Raw genomic sequence first — 16371 nt, 5'->3', positions numbered from 1 at the left:
ACAGCCAATAAGGCAAATCATCATGACATTTGACAAATCATAGTAGTATTGGGGATGGTATAGCGAGTAAAAGGGCATGGACATTGAGATTAGCAGTCTTGAGTTCTAATTTTTTGTCAGTTCCTAATTGTGTGCCTTTGGGTTAAGCCATCGTTACCTCTACAGGCCCTTTCATTTATAAAATTGGGGTTAATATCTCAGATGTTTCAGTGAAGTGATATGTAAAGCACCCTAGTATAATCGCCTCCATAATGATAATTCTCGTCCTTCCAAGAAATGGGCACTTCTGCTTTGAATTCAGGATAGGTGAACTTCAGCCTAGATAAAACCATTTTATTATCATTACTGCATAAATGTGAACTTCAGCCTAGATAAAACCATTTTATTATCATTACTGCAGCTACTCCATGGGTAGCTAAACTTGCTTTCACTTCCTCTACCAGCTAAAACCTTGGTATCAGCTCTAGAATGTATTAGATGGAATAGCCCATCTGATCAAATCTCAACTAGATATTCTTCCTAGTTTTTAAAATATTTCTTATTCAGTTACAAAACAAGTCTATCAGCTGGCTTGAAACAATTTCTTCTACCTTTTCCCTAGTCAGACCATTCAGACAGTCATCACTAACTTAATGACTACACAGGCTTTTTCTGGAAGGCTGGAGGCCCTAGACACTGAGGTATTCCTATGAATAAACCTAAAATCCATGTGTTCAATTCTAATAGTTTCTTTCTTAATGGAATCAAAGCCCTGCCAGTTTAAACAGGATAATTTCAGATTGTTTACTGGACATCCCAGAGTCACAATAAAAATATACTTTATATGCCATAACGATTTCCAAAAGTATAGTAAGCTTAAAAGAGATATACACTTACCAACTGTCAAGAATCAAAGAATTTGATGAAGCTGATTATATATGGGGCTGTGGCACCAGCCCTCCTGAGAAGGGGCAGGAGTCCCCTGTGTTCTCTCCAGAAGGGACAGTATGCTTCTGGGGAAGCCCTTTCCTTACTCAGAAAGCTGGAATCTGCAATTAATTTTCCACCTATATCTCCCTTTGGAACATATCCTAATTACATATCTATAATTTCATGAGCTATGAGTAAAGTCTAAGAACTTTTCTCTGAAATGGCAGCAATAGGAGTATTTTCTTTTTCATTTGGGCTACAATCTTCATTTTGATGCTCAACTCTTTATGCTTTATCATAACTTCTGATTTGCACTAAACATGGGCAAAATGACTGGCTTTTAGAAATGGACACAGGTGCAATACGTATGCGGCCAGGAAACCACCTAATTATCTTCACAAAGTATTAGGACTTCAAAGAATTCAAAGATTCTGTAAGTTCGACTTATGATTGGACTGTTATTATCATTGATGTGTTATCCAAGTCTTGAGCTGTTTTTACAGATTTTTTTTTTAAGTTTGCATCTTATTTGAGTTTAAGAGTGTTCCGGCCAGCTTATTTTGGAATATCTTCTGCTACCCTAACTACTGACATCAGCTTTTGCATTCTGACTGAGGACTTCTTTCTTTTTTTCTCTCTCTCCTCCTGCATCCTTAGCGGTGGAAATCTAGTTTTATAGGAAACCAGTAGTTATGTCAGGTTGCTAGGTATCTTCCCACTGAAGAACAAATGTTCTGGAGCAGCATGTATTTAGTATTTGACATTTAATAAGCATGCTTGTTTAAGATATTTTCAATAGAATTTCAGCTCTGGCAATTGTAAACAAAGGATCCAGTTGGTATTTGGTGAGGCAAACAGATGTGGACACGCTTCCTGCATCGAGATGCATTAACTTTTCTGAAAAGTGGATGAGAACTTGTGAGAGTGAATAATGGAGTTCAAATCAGATGGGGCAAGATATTTGATATTCAGGAAGAAATCACAGTGTAATAAATCTGTTACTTTGCTTGGATTGAATGAGGAGTCGCTAACACTGAAATAGAGTCGAAGAAGAGGAAAATGGAGATTTTATAGAGGAGAACCTGGCCCCAAGATGATACTTCTACCCTCAGTGGAATGTTGTCTTCTTTGAAAGGCGCTGGTTCTAGTCAGTACGCGAAACATTCATTGATCATTACCTAGGAAAGCTACTTTATTTACAAGGTACAGAGTTAAATCTAGCAAGAAATACAGAGAACTAGGCACAGTCCTTATCATTAAGAAACTTTCAACTCTTGGCATGTTTCAGAGAGAGAAACTTTCTGGCTTGGGGCAATAGGGGCTCCTTTGGCATAAGTATGGTGACAAAGAATTGCTCCTGCTGTATCGGTGGTAAGAATGAGGTGTTTCCTTTTGCTGAGCTCTCTATTAATACGGGGGGTAGAATTTTGTGCTCCTGAAGGCTCTTGATAATTCTGTTTCCTCCTCCTCTATTATTAGTACTTGTTCAAGTCAACATTTTAGGAAAGGAGCCCAGTGATTTCTGTTAGCTACCAGGTCAAGTAACAAATTCATCATTTAACATATATTTATCGAGCCCCTAATTTGCCCAGGTCTGAGCTGTAGGGTGTATGAAAGATTTCTAATAGATTTAAGGTGACAGAGTTCACAAATGAGAGTTTGTAGAAAGGAATAGACCCTTTTAAGCCTCAAGAAATATGACATTCACCCACTTGAGGACTTGTTAAATCACCAGCAAGGGTGAACTGGTTTGTTGACCCAGTTGTAGGATTGTTGTAAGATGACTGTCCCACTGGCAGGCACTTCTGGTCCAAGAGAATGTAATTGGATGTTGGTGACTCAAGCGAGGCTGGGAAGGCTCATCCACGACCGAATTAAAGACAACAAGGACTTCATTTGTATCCAACGCCGCACCGATCAGCATGAGACACAGAAGAGACCCATGGGGAGGTGGGGAGACAAACTGTTTCTTTTGTAAGTTGGAGAAGGGAAAACTGCAGGCCTGAGTAGCAGAACTGCTAAGAAATGGGAGAAAAGTGAGAACTTCGCAGGCTAAACCTTGGTGTCTTATTTATTCCTCTTGGCTACAGAATGCCTGCCAGCAGGAGACTCATCACTAAGATATTACAGGGAAATGAAGCCAGGCAAGAAAAATGTGTATTGCTTTTCTCCTCACCCCATAAATTTTGTTATTAATAAATCAGATTCTTATAGAACAGCCTGCCACAGCTGCCTCTAGAAACGAGGGTTTATTAGCCGAATTTTTATTAAAGTGCACAGCAGTTTTATGAGTGAACATTATGCTTTTAAGTCAAAACGGATGTCATTGAGATCACACGGGATCGTGACTTACTCCCCACTCGATCTGGACCTGGACACTTGGTTTTGTTGCTGGGATAAGGCAGCATGATTTGACATGCAATTAAAGGTGTGGTAACCTGTGATTGATTTCCATTTCTTGGCACTCCCTGTCTAAACTTTTGGGAAAATTCCAAAACAGTGCATTCCTATACGAAGGCTACCTCTTTGGTTGCTTCAGCTTCCAAAAGGGACATTTGTAAAGCAGTACAGCAACAAGTCAGAACAGGAACAATACAATCCGTTTTGAAATAAGATTTCATCAAAGTAAACGGGATAAATTATCAAATATTATCAAAGCAAATCATGGTTTTCCAATACGATTTGGTGAAGACAGAGATGAATACTCTCTCCGCACTTGCTTGCAGAATTCCTTTTCAAAATAATAACATATATGGGTTTTGTTTTCCAGATTGTAAACATAAATACATGCTAATTGCAGAGCAGAATCACTGTGTACTTCTGCAGTTGGTGTTTGTCAAGCGCCTTTCTGGCAGACGACACCAGCTCAACAGGGCAGAAACGTGGGCTGTTGTAAACCTCTGGGCACACAGTCTACGATGGAACAGGCGTGACCAGGCAGAGCTGACAGCATATTAATTAAGTTTTCTCCTGTCATAGAACTTCAGCTGCTCCCTTCCATCATTGCTGAGTTCTTATTGTCACAGCAGATAGGAACCTAGCTCTGGGGCCTGGGAAGAAGCATGAAGGCTGGGCTGGGGTAGCATGATTGGCCACCATGGGGGGCTCTGGTTACTCTTATGCCAATGGAATAATTAGAGCAGATACCACTGGAGTCCTAGTTTAGGAGGAAAGGGGGGAAATGTGCTCTTTGCATCCATAGGAGGAAACACTGCTCATCTGTACACAAGTTTACTCATCAAGGACAATTAACTCACCGTGGTTAATCACCCTAGAGGAGCCTAGTGTTAAGAAAACTTGCCAGTTTATTTGAATTTGGGTGCTGGCAGGTGACACCATGGGATATTACGGCTCCTCATGAGTACTGCAGTCTATTGAGAGGTTGATAGATAGGCCACTGGGCTGGAGGAGAAGGACCAAGTTAGTTGGTATACAGCACTTGGGACAATTGAGGTTAACTGGTGGTGGTGACAGTAGCCTGGTGGAAAAGTTAATAATTAACTACTTTCAAGGAAAACTGAATTAACTGACCTTGTCTGGATCATGTACACGACCTTCTCCCCACTACTAACAGATTTATTCCAAAGTTATGTAAGATAATGGAAACAAAACTTAACGATATGGGGAGGGGACAGAGGAATCAAGTCATAAAATCAGACCACAGGGTACTTAGGATACATAGCTGGGTCAGGAGATTAAATGTGGAAAGACTGATCCTAACTTACTTCTTTTATTTAGCAATTTATTTAAGACTTTTGTTACTTAAATTGATCACATAAAGTGAGTTGCCTTACCAGAAAGACCGATTTCAAACACTGCTATAATAAAATTCCAACAACTGGAATTCCAAGATGTTTTAATATATCAAACTTGTGTTATTAATATATTCAATGTGATTCTAGGTCCTACTGACTCATTTATGTATTCCACCGCCATATCTATTGAAGTCTAGTAGGTAATTATGTCTACTGGTAAACAAGACAGATGTAATCTCTGCCTTCATGTGGTTTGTAATTGAGTAGTCTTTGATATTTTGTTGTGATTGTTGTATGTCTTTAATAGGAGACGCTTATAATTTTAACTTGTGTTAAACACTGACCATAACTAACACTCTCTTTCTCTCTCTCTCTCCGTCTCCCTCTCTCTATATATTTTAGGAAAAGATAAAAAGCTACCACAGGGTTAAATTTATGTGCCCAGTTCCAAAGCTTATTCTACATCCTGAAAACTTTTTAAGCAGCAAAGATATAATCTTTGTAGTTTCAATTTATAGGTCGGTGTCTCTGACAGCCTTAAATTTTCCTCTTGACCAACTCCATGGTCTTCTCCATACACAATGCAATCATGAATGTAGAATTATACTTTGACGCAAGCTCTTGGGTAGGATGACTCAGCTGTTCTCCTTCAACATAGCGGCGTGAATGGCAGTGACTAGTTATTCCAAACAATCAGGAAGCAGTATAAAATTAATTTTCATATTATATAAAAGCACTTCTTGCTCAGTGTTTTGCCCTTGACTTTTAAGAACCAAACTTTTCATTTTAGATCAGTTTTACATTTACAGAACTATTGCCAGGATAGTACAGAGAGATCTCGGATGCCCCACACCCAGTTTCCTCTGTGGGTAACATCTCATACTACTATATGGTACTTTCATCACCATGAGTGAACCAATATTGATATTTTATCATTAACTGAAGTCAATTATTGTTCAGATTTCCTAAGCTATTACCCAATACTTTTCATCTGTTCCGGGATCCCATCAGGATATATTATATTAAGTATTCATGTTGTCTTAGGCTCCCCTTGATTGTGACAGTTTCTGAGGCTTTCTTTGTTTTTGATGACCTTGCCAGTTTTGAGGATTACTGGTCAGATATTTGGTGGAATGTCTCTCAGTTTGGATTTGTCTGATGTTTTTCTCATGGTTAGACTGGGGTTAATGAGTTCTGGGAGGGAGGCCAGAAATGTAAAGTGTCATTGTCATCACATCGTATCAAGGGTACGTATAATCAGTCAATATGACTTATCACTATTGATGTTGACCTTGACAACCTTACTCGAGGCAGGATTTGTTAGGTTTCTGCACTGTAAGGTTATTCTTTTCTTCTCCTTTTTCACACAGTTAGCTTTGGAAGGAAGTGCTTATGTGCAGCTCATACTTAAGGAATGGGGGGTTATGCCTTAAGGCTGGAGTACTTACATAAATTAGTTGGAGTTGCTATTCTCAGTTAATTGATTTATTCAGTCATTTATTTATATCAGTATAGACTCATGGATATTTATGTTTGGGGATATAATCTAATTCTTATTTGTTTTGCTGCTCATGTTATCCCAGCTTTGGCACTGGGAGCTTTCTGAGTTGGCTCCTGTATTCTTTTGACATACACATCATTGAGCGATTTTTTTTTTTTTTTGAGCACGTTCTTCCTTTTAGTTCAGACTCATCTTGTATATTTCCTTCCCCAGTCCTAGAATCAGCCATTTTTCCATGGAGTCATGGTTCTCTTATTGGAAACCAAGATCTGAGCAGTAGATGTACTTTCTGTTCCTGGGATATTGTTACTTCTAGGACCTCTAAGCTGACAGTGCAAGGAGATATATGTGTTTGTACTAGCCCATGTATATACACCTATTTATAAATATTTGTATTTATATATCTTTATACAGCTTAACATCTGTATCTGTCTTAAGCTAAAAATGAATACACACTGATGTCTCCAACTCTTGCCATTACAGCATGGATCATTCTAGTCTTCTCTTACTTACAAGTCACTTCTTTCTGCAACAGTGTGAAACCTGGCTCCCATTATGTGCCATTCATTTACTTAATTATTTAATTCCAATACACCTAAGAGTGGTTTCACAGTTCTTATAACCTTTAAAGGCAAAAGGGGCTATACACAAACACTGTACTCTAGTTGATAAAGTTATAACAGTTAAGGGTCTTTTTATGGCCCAGAATGGGGTCTGTCTCGGTGAATGTTCCATTGGAACTCGAGAATAATGTGTATTCATCTGTTATTTGATGGGGTCTTCTATAAATATCAATTAGATCAAGTTAATTGATAGTATTTTTGAGGTCAATTCCATTCATATTGATTTTCTGCTTACTTAAGTAGTCAGTTATGGGCAGGGAGATAATGATGTTTCCAACTATAATAGCAGACCTATTTTGCTTTCCAGTTCTAACCTTATTGCCTCCCAACAGAAGTATCTTTAAAAAATGGATATAATATATGAAACAACTGTTTTTAAACCTTGGACATCAGGCAGCGTGGGGCATTGTTTCTTGAGAAAGGGAAAATAGATGAGGTGAGCCCCACTGTTGCTCCAACTTCCTGCCGGAGAGAAATTCGAGGCCATAGCCAGGGAGGGGGAACTCAGGTGTAATTAAACACAGAAATTAGTACATGATGGTTATCCGATGAATGACACAAGAAAAGAAAAAGATGAAAGAAAAGCTACAAGAATGAAGGAGGTAGAGCCACTAGACTGGAGTGGGGTCCAAGATTGACTATGGGATTTTACTTGGGATTTGGTGGCCAATATAAGAGGAGTGGAAATTGTACAAGGTGGTGATGTTGGGAAGTATTATAAAAAGTGGCAAGGCCAACCCTGTTTCTTAAAAAAGTAAAGGTTTGTGGAGGGGATTTGTAAAGATAGATTTGAAAAGTACTTTGGGATTATTTGTGGAAATTCATGAGTCAGTGTAGCGTTGGATTTTATTCAGTGGGTTAGTGTCTTTTTAAATTTAAAATACAACCAGTAAACTCTTTTAAAAATGAGTTATTTCCCTAATCCCAGTACAAAATACACACACACACACATATATATATACACACACATACAGCTGCTTTAGACAAATGGGGGGAACGGGGCAAGCAGAAGCCCTAATTGTACCCCTACTGCTTAGAATTGCCAAGAGTCTTCAGAGCACAAACAACTGCTGTAGCTAAGGAGGTCTTTGACAGCTTTAGATGGACAATACGTAACAGGATAAAATAGGTGTGTAATGGAGATTATTCAATTGCCAGTTGATTTGATTGGAAGGAAGATTGAAGGTAGGCAGGGAGACAAATTAGTAGCTGCTGCATCAATCTAGGCAAAAAGGGAGAAGTGTGTGAACCAGGATGGTGGCAGTAAAGATAGAGTGAAAGGGAGTAAAGGAAGAGATAGGTGAGTAAATACAGGTTGGGGTGATTTGTTGGATGTGAAAGGAGGGAGAGGAAGAGCATTAAGTAGCTTTAAATGAACTGGATAATTCATCACCTCAAAGTGGATCATTGATGTACCATCATCAATGATCCACTTAGAGGCTATGATAATATTAATAATAATCTATAATTACATAATTCACCTGGGTTGAAATCTCTGTGCTGCACTTGGTATGACCTTGGTCATGATAGTTATTCTAAACTTCTTTTTTTCTGTTAAATGGGGACTGTACCAGTGCCTACCTTACAAGATTCATTTCTAGTATTTGAAGGGAAAGCATTAGAATTGATGCAGGGAAGTTTCTTTGGTGCAAGTTTCATTAGTTCTTATCTTTATTTAATTCTTAACTAATCAGCACTCCTGTTTTCTTCAACATGTTGAATTAAAAAGCTTTTAGGGTATTTCTCTGCCTGGGTTTTTAATACCTCATGAATAATGTGGAATTATTGAAAAACAAAAGAAAGGTGATTATGCAAATGTTTGAAATATTTAATAATACATTAAAGTAGTCTTGGGAAATTGGAGAAATAACTTTACTGAAGTTATAGTAGCTTTTTGTAGAGGCAAAGGGTACTAAGAAGAAAAAAGATCATTTCAGAAAAAGAAAATTTAAAAAGCAGAATGCATTAGAAGCAAATAAGCCAATGAATTCTATTAATTAATGAATATTCAGATAGCATATTCATTTTTCCTAAGATATAATGACCAAGCCAAAGAGTTTAAAGAATTTAAAAAAAAGGATGATTAAATAAACTCAAGTATTAGAAGCAGTCTTTCAAAACTCCTAGTTTGAGACATTAGGACAGATCTTTTTATTTTAGGGCCAGGACATAATTGTTTAAGCAGTGGATATGTCCCCAGCCCCTTTCTCCCTGCCAGGGCTCAGCCCCTACATTGCCTTACCGCAGACCTCCCCAAGCCCAGGCAGCCTTAGAGAGATTCCTGAGGGATCTTAGAGAGTGCCCTGGGCATCATCTCTCTCCCTTTTGTTCTCATTCCAGTGGTCTGTGCTTATTGGTTTAATAAATTCCCTGAAATTAACACTTCCTAGTGGATTAGAATCACTCAAATTCACATTGAGTATTACGAAGCAGAGGTTCTATACTCCGCTTCTAAATCCTTACCACAGTGCGACAGGGTATTAGAGAAGGCTTAACCCAAGGGCATAAAATTCAAAGTGATGGCATTTCACATGTGTGGTGGGCTTGCTTGATGAGAGAGAGTTTGTTTCTCAAGCCTGAGGGTAATCACTGAATTATTGTAAGCTTATGAAATTTTCAAAGGAATGTAGAGAAATTTGCTGTGATACAACTCTTGTCTAATCAGTGACACAACTTGAGAGCTAATAACGTTTGTACACTAGCATATCCGTTACATGACATCTGAATTGCGCTGCTAAATATTGTGCTCAACCATTCTGGGAAATGACATTTTGGGGTGCTGAATGACAATACATCTTGTTTATATGGCGTTACAAGCCAAAGTCCTACTTGTTACAAAGAAACATCTTGACTGTCAAGAGGCTGCCTGTTTAATATTTGCATGATCTAAGCTAATTGTTTTTCTTCCCCCCTGCTTTGCGAACTTTTGTTCAGGTACCAAAATAGTTAAAATAATTTAGACAAAGGAAATTGAGCTTAAGTAAAATACTTATCAGTCTATGTTGTCTGGAAAAATTCTTGGTAGGGAGCATAGAATGAGTTTTTAAATTTATCTTTGGATTTCAAATATGCATGCCACTCCTATACCCCATCACTGTATATAATTAGGAACTGGCTGTATATTCCATAGTGACACAGGCTGTAATTATTGGTTGTGATCTGCAATTCTCATTTAACCTAGGTTAAGATAGTAGAAGTTGGGCCATTTTTCACCTGTTCCACTCAATTCCAGTTTAATTTTTTTTGAACTACTATGAAATATGCAATATTATCACTGATAGTGACACTGATAGTCACTACTTATATGACAGTTACTGCTTACAAGTAGAAATGGTTGCTTTCCTCATTGAGCTGTGCCCTGGGATCCTATCACATGCAGTCGGCCACACAGTATGTACAACTTGCTATTTTTGTTCTGTCTGTATATTTTATAGAGCCTTTGACATTTGAAAAATATGGAACATTGAGGGGTAAATTTAAGAAAATATTTGTTAATGCTAATTGAATCTACCTTACCCTATTTGACAATTTGATGATTTTATAAATATTTAACTCTTTCCTCCATCTCTCTGGTTGTGTTTTCTCATTCTGCATTCCAAGCCTGTGGACATTTTTGTCTTGTGTTCAACAACGTGAATCAAATATTTGAGACTCAAAGTGGTGTGGTGATTCAGCTCACTGCTCTAAGTAGTGCTATACCTAAACCATTTGAGTAGTCAGCTTTGAAATTTCTCCAAGAGAGGAAATCTCATGAATTGGCTCAAATGTAACTTTGTCTCCTAGAGAAGCCTTCTTTTTCTCCTCCGATTAGCACCTCCCCCTCCCTTCCATAGTGTTTTGGGCAGCTAATGCATTCATTCCACAAATAACAGAATAACTTTTGATTCATGGCTTTCTCCCTCCAAGCTGAAAACTTGATGGAGGGTAACATGATCATTGTTTCCCACTGCATCATCTGTGAATATACATTGTAAGTATTGAACAAATTTTTACGAAAAGAACAAATACTTTGGTAAACAATTTTTTATAACTGTCACTCCTAGAACCTGAATTGAGTTTAAAATTCTTCTTCTGGAGATCAGATTGTCTGTAGTATGATTGCTGGGAACTTTTAAAGTGGGTGGTAATACTATGTTTTGTTTTGCTTCATTAACCTTCTATCTACTTGTCTTTATTTTGGAAATCTTTTAAAATGAAGATAAACTACAGTTATAACATAAAGCATCGTCTTCATTTTTAAAAAGTAAAATGCATGTGTATAGTCATAACTTGATTACTCAGGTAACTTGCTTTCATCTTACTGTAAACAATATCACCTTTAACCATTTCTTCTTTATTCAAGTCACTTGCTTCTATCTTTCCATGTAGATCTAATATTAAAAGATTTTATTGGAATGCTGCAACTTTCCAATAAGATCTGTCCACATTCTCTATCTCTTTATAAAGTTATAGAGTAGGGGGGCAAAGAGTATTTGAGTTATACTCTGTTTAATATTGAAGAACAATGCATTTTTTTCACCCTAGTTCCTACCCAAAGTAGGTAAATAACAATCAGAATCATCCTCTCAAAATTCTGACCTCAGAATTTCCTAAGAAATGTGAACCTGTAGGAATTCTTTGCTTTCGATCTTCTTTTCCTGTTTTTCATTCCAAGGCCACTGGTCTTACATTCTAAATGGAAGAACATAGAGTCCTACAATCTCAGGATGGAAAGTATATCGAAGGTCACGTAGTGCAAATACTGGGTAATTGAATGCCTTTGGTAACACCCCTGTAAAGTCTTCGTCTAGCCTATTCTTGGAAACCTCCAGTGATCTAACACATCCTTTCCTGCGGCAGCAGATTCTATCTTTGTTGTCAGCTTTGACTCCTACAAACTGATTCCTTGCAGTGAGCTCTAACTACTCAGAGTTTCCACATATTTTTTCTATTTTACCCTTTGGGCTCATAAAGAGCAAGTTGAACCCATCTATCTCTCTTAGTCAGTTTGGGGTGCTATAACAGAAATACTATAGACTTCATAGATTAAACAGCAAACATTTATTTCTCACAGTTCGGGAGGTTGGGAAGTCCAAGCTTGACAGCACGTCTGGTGTCTGATGAGTGCCTGCTTCCCGGCTTGTAGGCAGCTGTCTTCTCATATCCTAACAGGGTGGAGAGAGTAAGCTGGCCCCCTGGCCGCTACTTATAAGGGCACTAATCCCATTCAGGAAGGCTCTAGCCTCGTGACCTAATGACCTCCCAAAGGCCCCACCTCTGAATACCATCACATTGGGGATTAGATTTCAACATATGAATTTGGAGGGGGGGACACAAACCTTCAGACCATAATGCCATTTTATATAGTATAGCCCATGTGAAGGTGACACTCATGTTTCCTCAAAGTCTTTTTTTCTCTTGGCTAATCCCTTTCAGTTCCTCAGTGGTTCTCCATGTGACCTGATTTCACATCTCCTCACCATCCTAGTTCCTCTGAATAGATTTGTTTTGCTTGTCTCTGCAGCATCCAGCACTGTGTGATACTCCAGGTGTGCTCTGATGAGCTGAGAGTAGGCTGTATCACCTTCCTCAGTTCAGATATTATACTCTCGTTAGCATATCTAGCAGCGAAAGAGTTGAAATGTCTGACTATGGACAACAATTGGTCAGATACAACGATTCTTCTCATTTTATTTCTTTACTATGTTACTTCTAGGTATCCTTAGATGTGTCGACTTTGTTGGATACATTTTTAAAACTCTGTTAACTGGAAAAAAAAACAAACTTCATTTCAGAGCTCGAATCTTGCATCATACTTAATAGAGAATGGTCTCAGACAAGTTCATTAACCTTTCTAAAGCAGCAGTTTTATAGTATTTACCTTACAAGATTATCGTGAGGACTAAATTAGTTGTGAAACGCTCACATGTAAAGTATATATTAAAGTGCTTAAGCACATGGTGAGTGCTCAGTACATGTTAGTGATAATAATCTTTACAATTGTTACTTATTCCAAGAGTTCTGGGAAATGCTTATTTTAATACTGAACAAATAGGAAGGGTTATGGCTTCATTATATTTTTAGTATCATCTAACATATCTAATCTAGACCTACAAGAATAAAAGCTATACATAAAAAATTCACCACCGCACATTTGTTCAAATGCCTTGACAAATTAGAACTACATAGAACAAAGTTCTGACATTAGTTATTCATTTTGAGTAAGAGAACAGGTGATATGTTATAAAGAATGTTGACTTCTCATGTCTTTAATATTAAAAATAATCGTATTAACTTTTTACCAAAACGATTATTTCTTTTATATAAATCTAAGAACTGCTGCTATCTGCCATATTTTGAAAAGATTACAGTTTTTGAAAATATGGAAGCTAGTGATCATTTTTGTCCTTTAAAATATTTGTTTCTGCTGATACATTTCAGCACCACAGCCTGGCCTTTTCCAGGTTGAGATGCTGAGCCAAACCTCAGAGTCTCTGCAAAAGAGAGTAGAGTCTCCCCTGCCCTATAATTTAGTTAGTGGGAACCACAGCTGGTAAATCTTTGGGGGGAAACTATTTTCAACTATTTAAAAACTTTTGTATCAGGAAAATAGAAATACATTTGTGTCAATCTTAGAACCAAGTAAACAAGTTGAGGGTTGTGGGTCAATTCCTCAGGTGGTGAGGTACAGTTTAGCAGCAATGAAAGACTGACTGAACACCTATAGGATCCAGAGGCTGTCAGATACGTTTTGGAGGTGTAGTTGGATGATAAGGATGTTTATTAAATGCTTTTTTAAAGATGCCTTTTTAATTTACTGTTGAAAGAATATTCATAGCAGAAGCAATCTTTGATATAAGCCATATTTCAAGAATAATTATTATCATGTCCTTTTTACAGCAGCTCTTACACACACACACACACACACACACACACACACACCACACACCCCAATGGCTTGTTAGACCAGCTTGTACTGGCTCATAAAAGCTTACTGTTAACTTTTCAGGAGTTTTGTATGATGCTTAATCTCAGACAACTAGCTTGAAATTTGCCATGGAAATGGGAGTAGTTACACCATGGAAATTGGCGAAGGCTACAAATCAAAGCCTATTTTTTTTTTTCCTCGTGGACAGCTGGTTGTTAAACACTTACCAGCACAACTGTGCCCCAAACTCTTTCCTCAAATAAAATAAAGGGCTGTTAGCATTGAAGATGGTTTTACTGTGAAAGTTTATATGAGAAAAAGAATAAATTGGTTTTTTTTTCCCCTGTGTTCTCAGGGATACGGAAAGACCGCAGAGGAGGGAGAATGTTGAAGCACAAGCGCCAGAGAGAGGATGGGGAGGGCAGGAACGAAGCGGAGCCCTCTGGAGACAGGAGATCTGCCAACCTTTGGCCGAGCCCACTCTTGATTAAACACACTAAGAAGAACAGCCCCGTCTTGTCCCTGACAGCCGATCAGATGATCAGTGCCTTGCTGGAGGCTGAGCCCCCCATAATCTATTCCGAGTACGATCCTACCAGACCCTTCAGTGAGGCTTCAATGATGGGCTTGCTGACCAGCCTTGCAGACAGGGAGCTGGTCCACATGATCAACTGGGCAAAGAGGGTGCCAGGTAAGAACACGAAGCTCAACTGTTTTTTTCAGAGCCATTAACGATTCATGAACTGGTTGCGGTATCATGGGAGAAACAGTGGGAAAAAACACTTTGTTATCTAATTGGTTTCAAGGTTACATCAGAATTGGTTAAAATTTTTCAGTATCCATACACTGTAATTCTCCTGGAAGTTAGGATATAACGTTTTGAAATCAAAATCTAGATGATTAAAGTCTTTAATCTGACATTATTTTTAACCCATCGGTATTCACCAAAAAATTGGGGGTGGACTCTAGGCAATAAATTCATTTAATATTATATGTTCACAGTGGCAGAAATTTTTAACACTAAGTGATCTATGCCCTATAAATTTTTAATATTGAGGATTTTTCTTCAAAACACCTAAATTATGAATCATCAATTTTACCTTAAAAGATTTTAAGTTTTATTTTAAGGTATTTATAAACTAAAGAGTTAATTTTTTTTAACTGAATGCCATTTATTCATTCAACTGTCTAGTCTTAATATTTTAGGACAAAGGTAACACAATAGAAAAATAAATTAAGTTCTCATCCCTGAGAGGAGCTTGTAGAAAGATGACAGTGGCTGAAGTGATACTCGGTCCTTCAGTTGATACTCTCAGAACTGGTGTTCCTGTAAAACTTGACTGTTGCTCTTGTTGTTCAGGGAGAAGAACTCTAGTTATTATGGAAACAAGACTAGAAAATGACCTCCTCCATGCCCCATCATATCCATTCAGGAGCTAACGTAGATGAACCAAGGCAAGAGGAAGTTAAATCTTTTTTCTGGGCTTATAGATCAAATGAGTAATGAAGTTAGACAGCGATTGTCTTGTGTGCTCTCTTTTAATAGATTAAGTTAATTATTACCTATGAAGCAGGGGACTTTTTTTTTTATTAAACTAAATAAATGTGGAGTTTTGTACTTGCATTTTAGAGATCTATTATAGGCCAAGAAAAACATATATCTGGCCTTAGATACTGGTTCATGTATTTGCATTTCTTAACATATGAACATGTGGTCCTTTGAATAAGGAGCCAGCAATGTTGTGATCCAAACTTGGTAGAGGGCATCTATTTAGGTAGCAGAGGTTGGGTTACATGGAAACATGGGGATTAACAGGCATATTTAGATTTCAGACTCAGTCCAACTGGCAAATAAAAATTCCCAGCCATCTTTGGAATTAGGAGTTTTAATGAGCACTTACCTACCTTACCATTCCCATGTGAAGCAGATCCATGATAAGTAAATATTGGAATTTACATGTAATGTGGTTATAGGTTTTATCTTTATATTTATTATTGCCTTTGTTTAAAAAAATACTTTGGGAGAAGAGGAAAAAACAAACGAACAACTAAGGGTCATATCCCTGAGAACCAACTCTAGTTGCTATTAAGTTTTATTGTCCTATAAGCATATATTTTCCTGAATGAAGTTTTGGTAATACTAGTTCTAGAACACTGTTGAAGTCAAGTATATATTTTTCATACTTATCAGTAGACTTCCATCATGACATTTTTATAATTATAAAAATTTGAAGGGCATTTGAAACAATGAGAACTAAATTCAAATACATTACCAGTGGATGAAAATTTCATGGCAATAATCTTCTGAATTTAGGAATAAAATGGAGCTGGAAATCAAGAGAAGGAAAATATTACGTCCATGCTTAGCCATCCCATTGTTAAACCCAGAACTAAACAAATTTATGATAATGTGATGTGTAGCAAAACCACTCTATAACTCGATTATATTAGTTTAAAAGACCTGAATGATTCCAAAATCCTTGGACCAAACTGTATCTTGTTACTTGATGGTTTAAAAAAATAATAATTATAAAGGCAAAAATGAAATTATATATATGCTATTGGAATATAGCTGTTGTAAATCAAAAGCCTAGTAGTCTGACCAAGCAGAATAAAAAGAGTCACTGATTTTAAAAAGATGAAAAATGAGGGAAGGAAAAAATGTCTTCTGGAATC

At 37.4% G+C, this 16371-nt stretch overlaps 1 protein-coding gene across 2 annotated transcripts in view; it reads left to right on the top strand.

The window, feature by feature from the left end:
* The window catches only part of LOC132530542 (estrogen receptor), a 107343-nt gene extending 92169 nt beyond the window's left edge, over positions 1–15174 (top strand). For both annotated transcript variants that reach the window (XM_060167744.1, XM_060167745.1), the window contains 2 exons: positions 14051–14386; positions 15056–15174. In XM_060167744.1, the coding sequence (XP_060023727.1) occupies positions 14051–14386; positions 15056–15135 (416 nt within the window). In that variant the 3' untranslated portion in view covers positions 15136–15174. The remainder of the gene's footprint in view (positions 1–14050; positions 14387–15055) is intronic.
* The last annotated feature ends 1197 nt before the right edge of the window (positions 15175–16371 follow it).

The sequence above is a fragment of the Lagenorhynchus albirostris genome, chromosome 12 (assembly GCF_949774975.1).
Source record: "Lagenorhynchus albirostris chromosome 12, mLagAlb1.1, whole genome shotgun sequence".
NCBI classification, from domain to species: domain Eukaryota; kingdom Metazoa; phylum Chordata; class Mammalia; order Artiodactyla; family Delphinidae; genus Lagenorhynchus; species Lagenorhynchus albirostris.
This window is presented reverse-complemented; position numbering and strand designations above follow the sequence as displayed.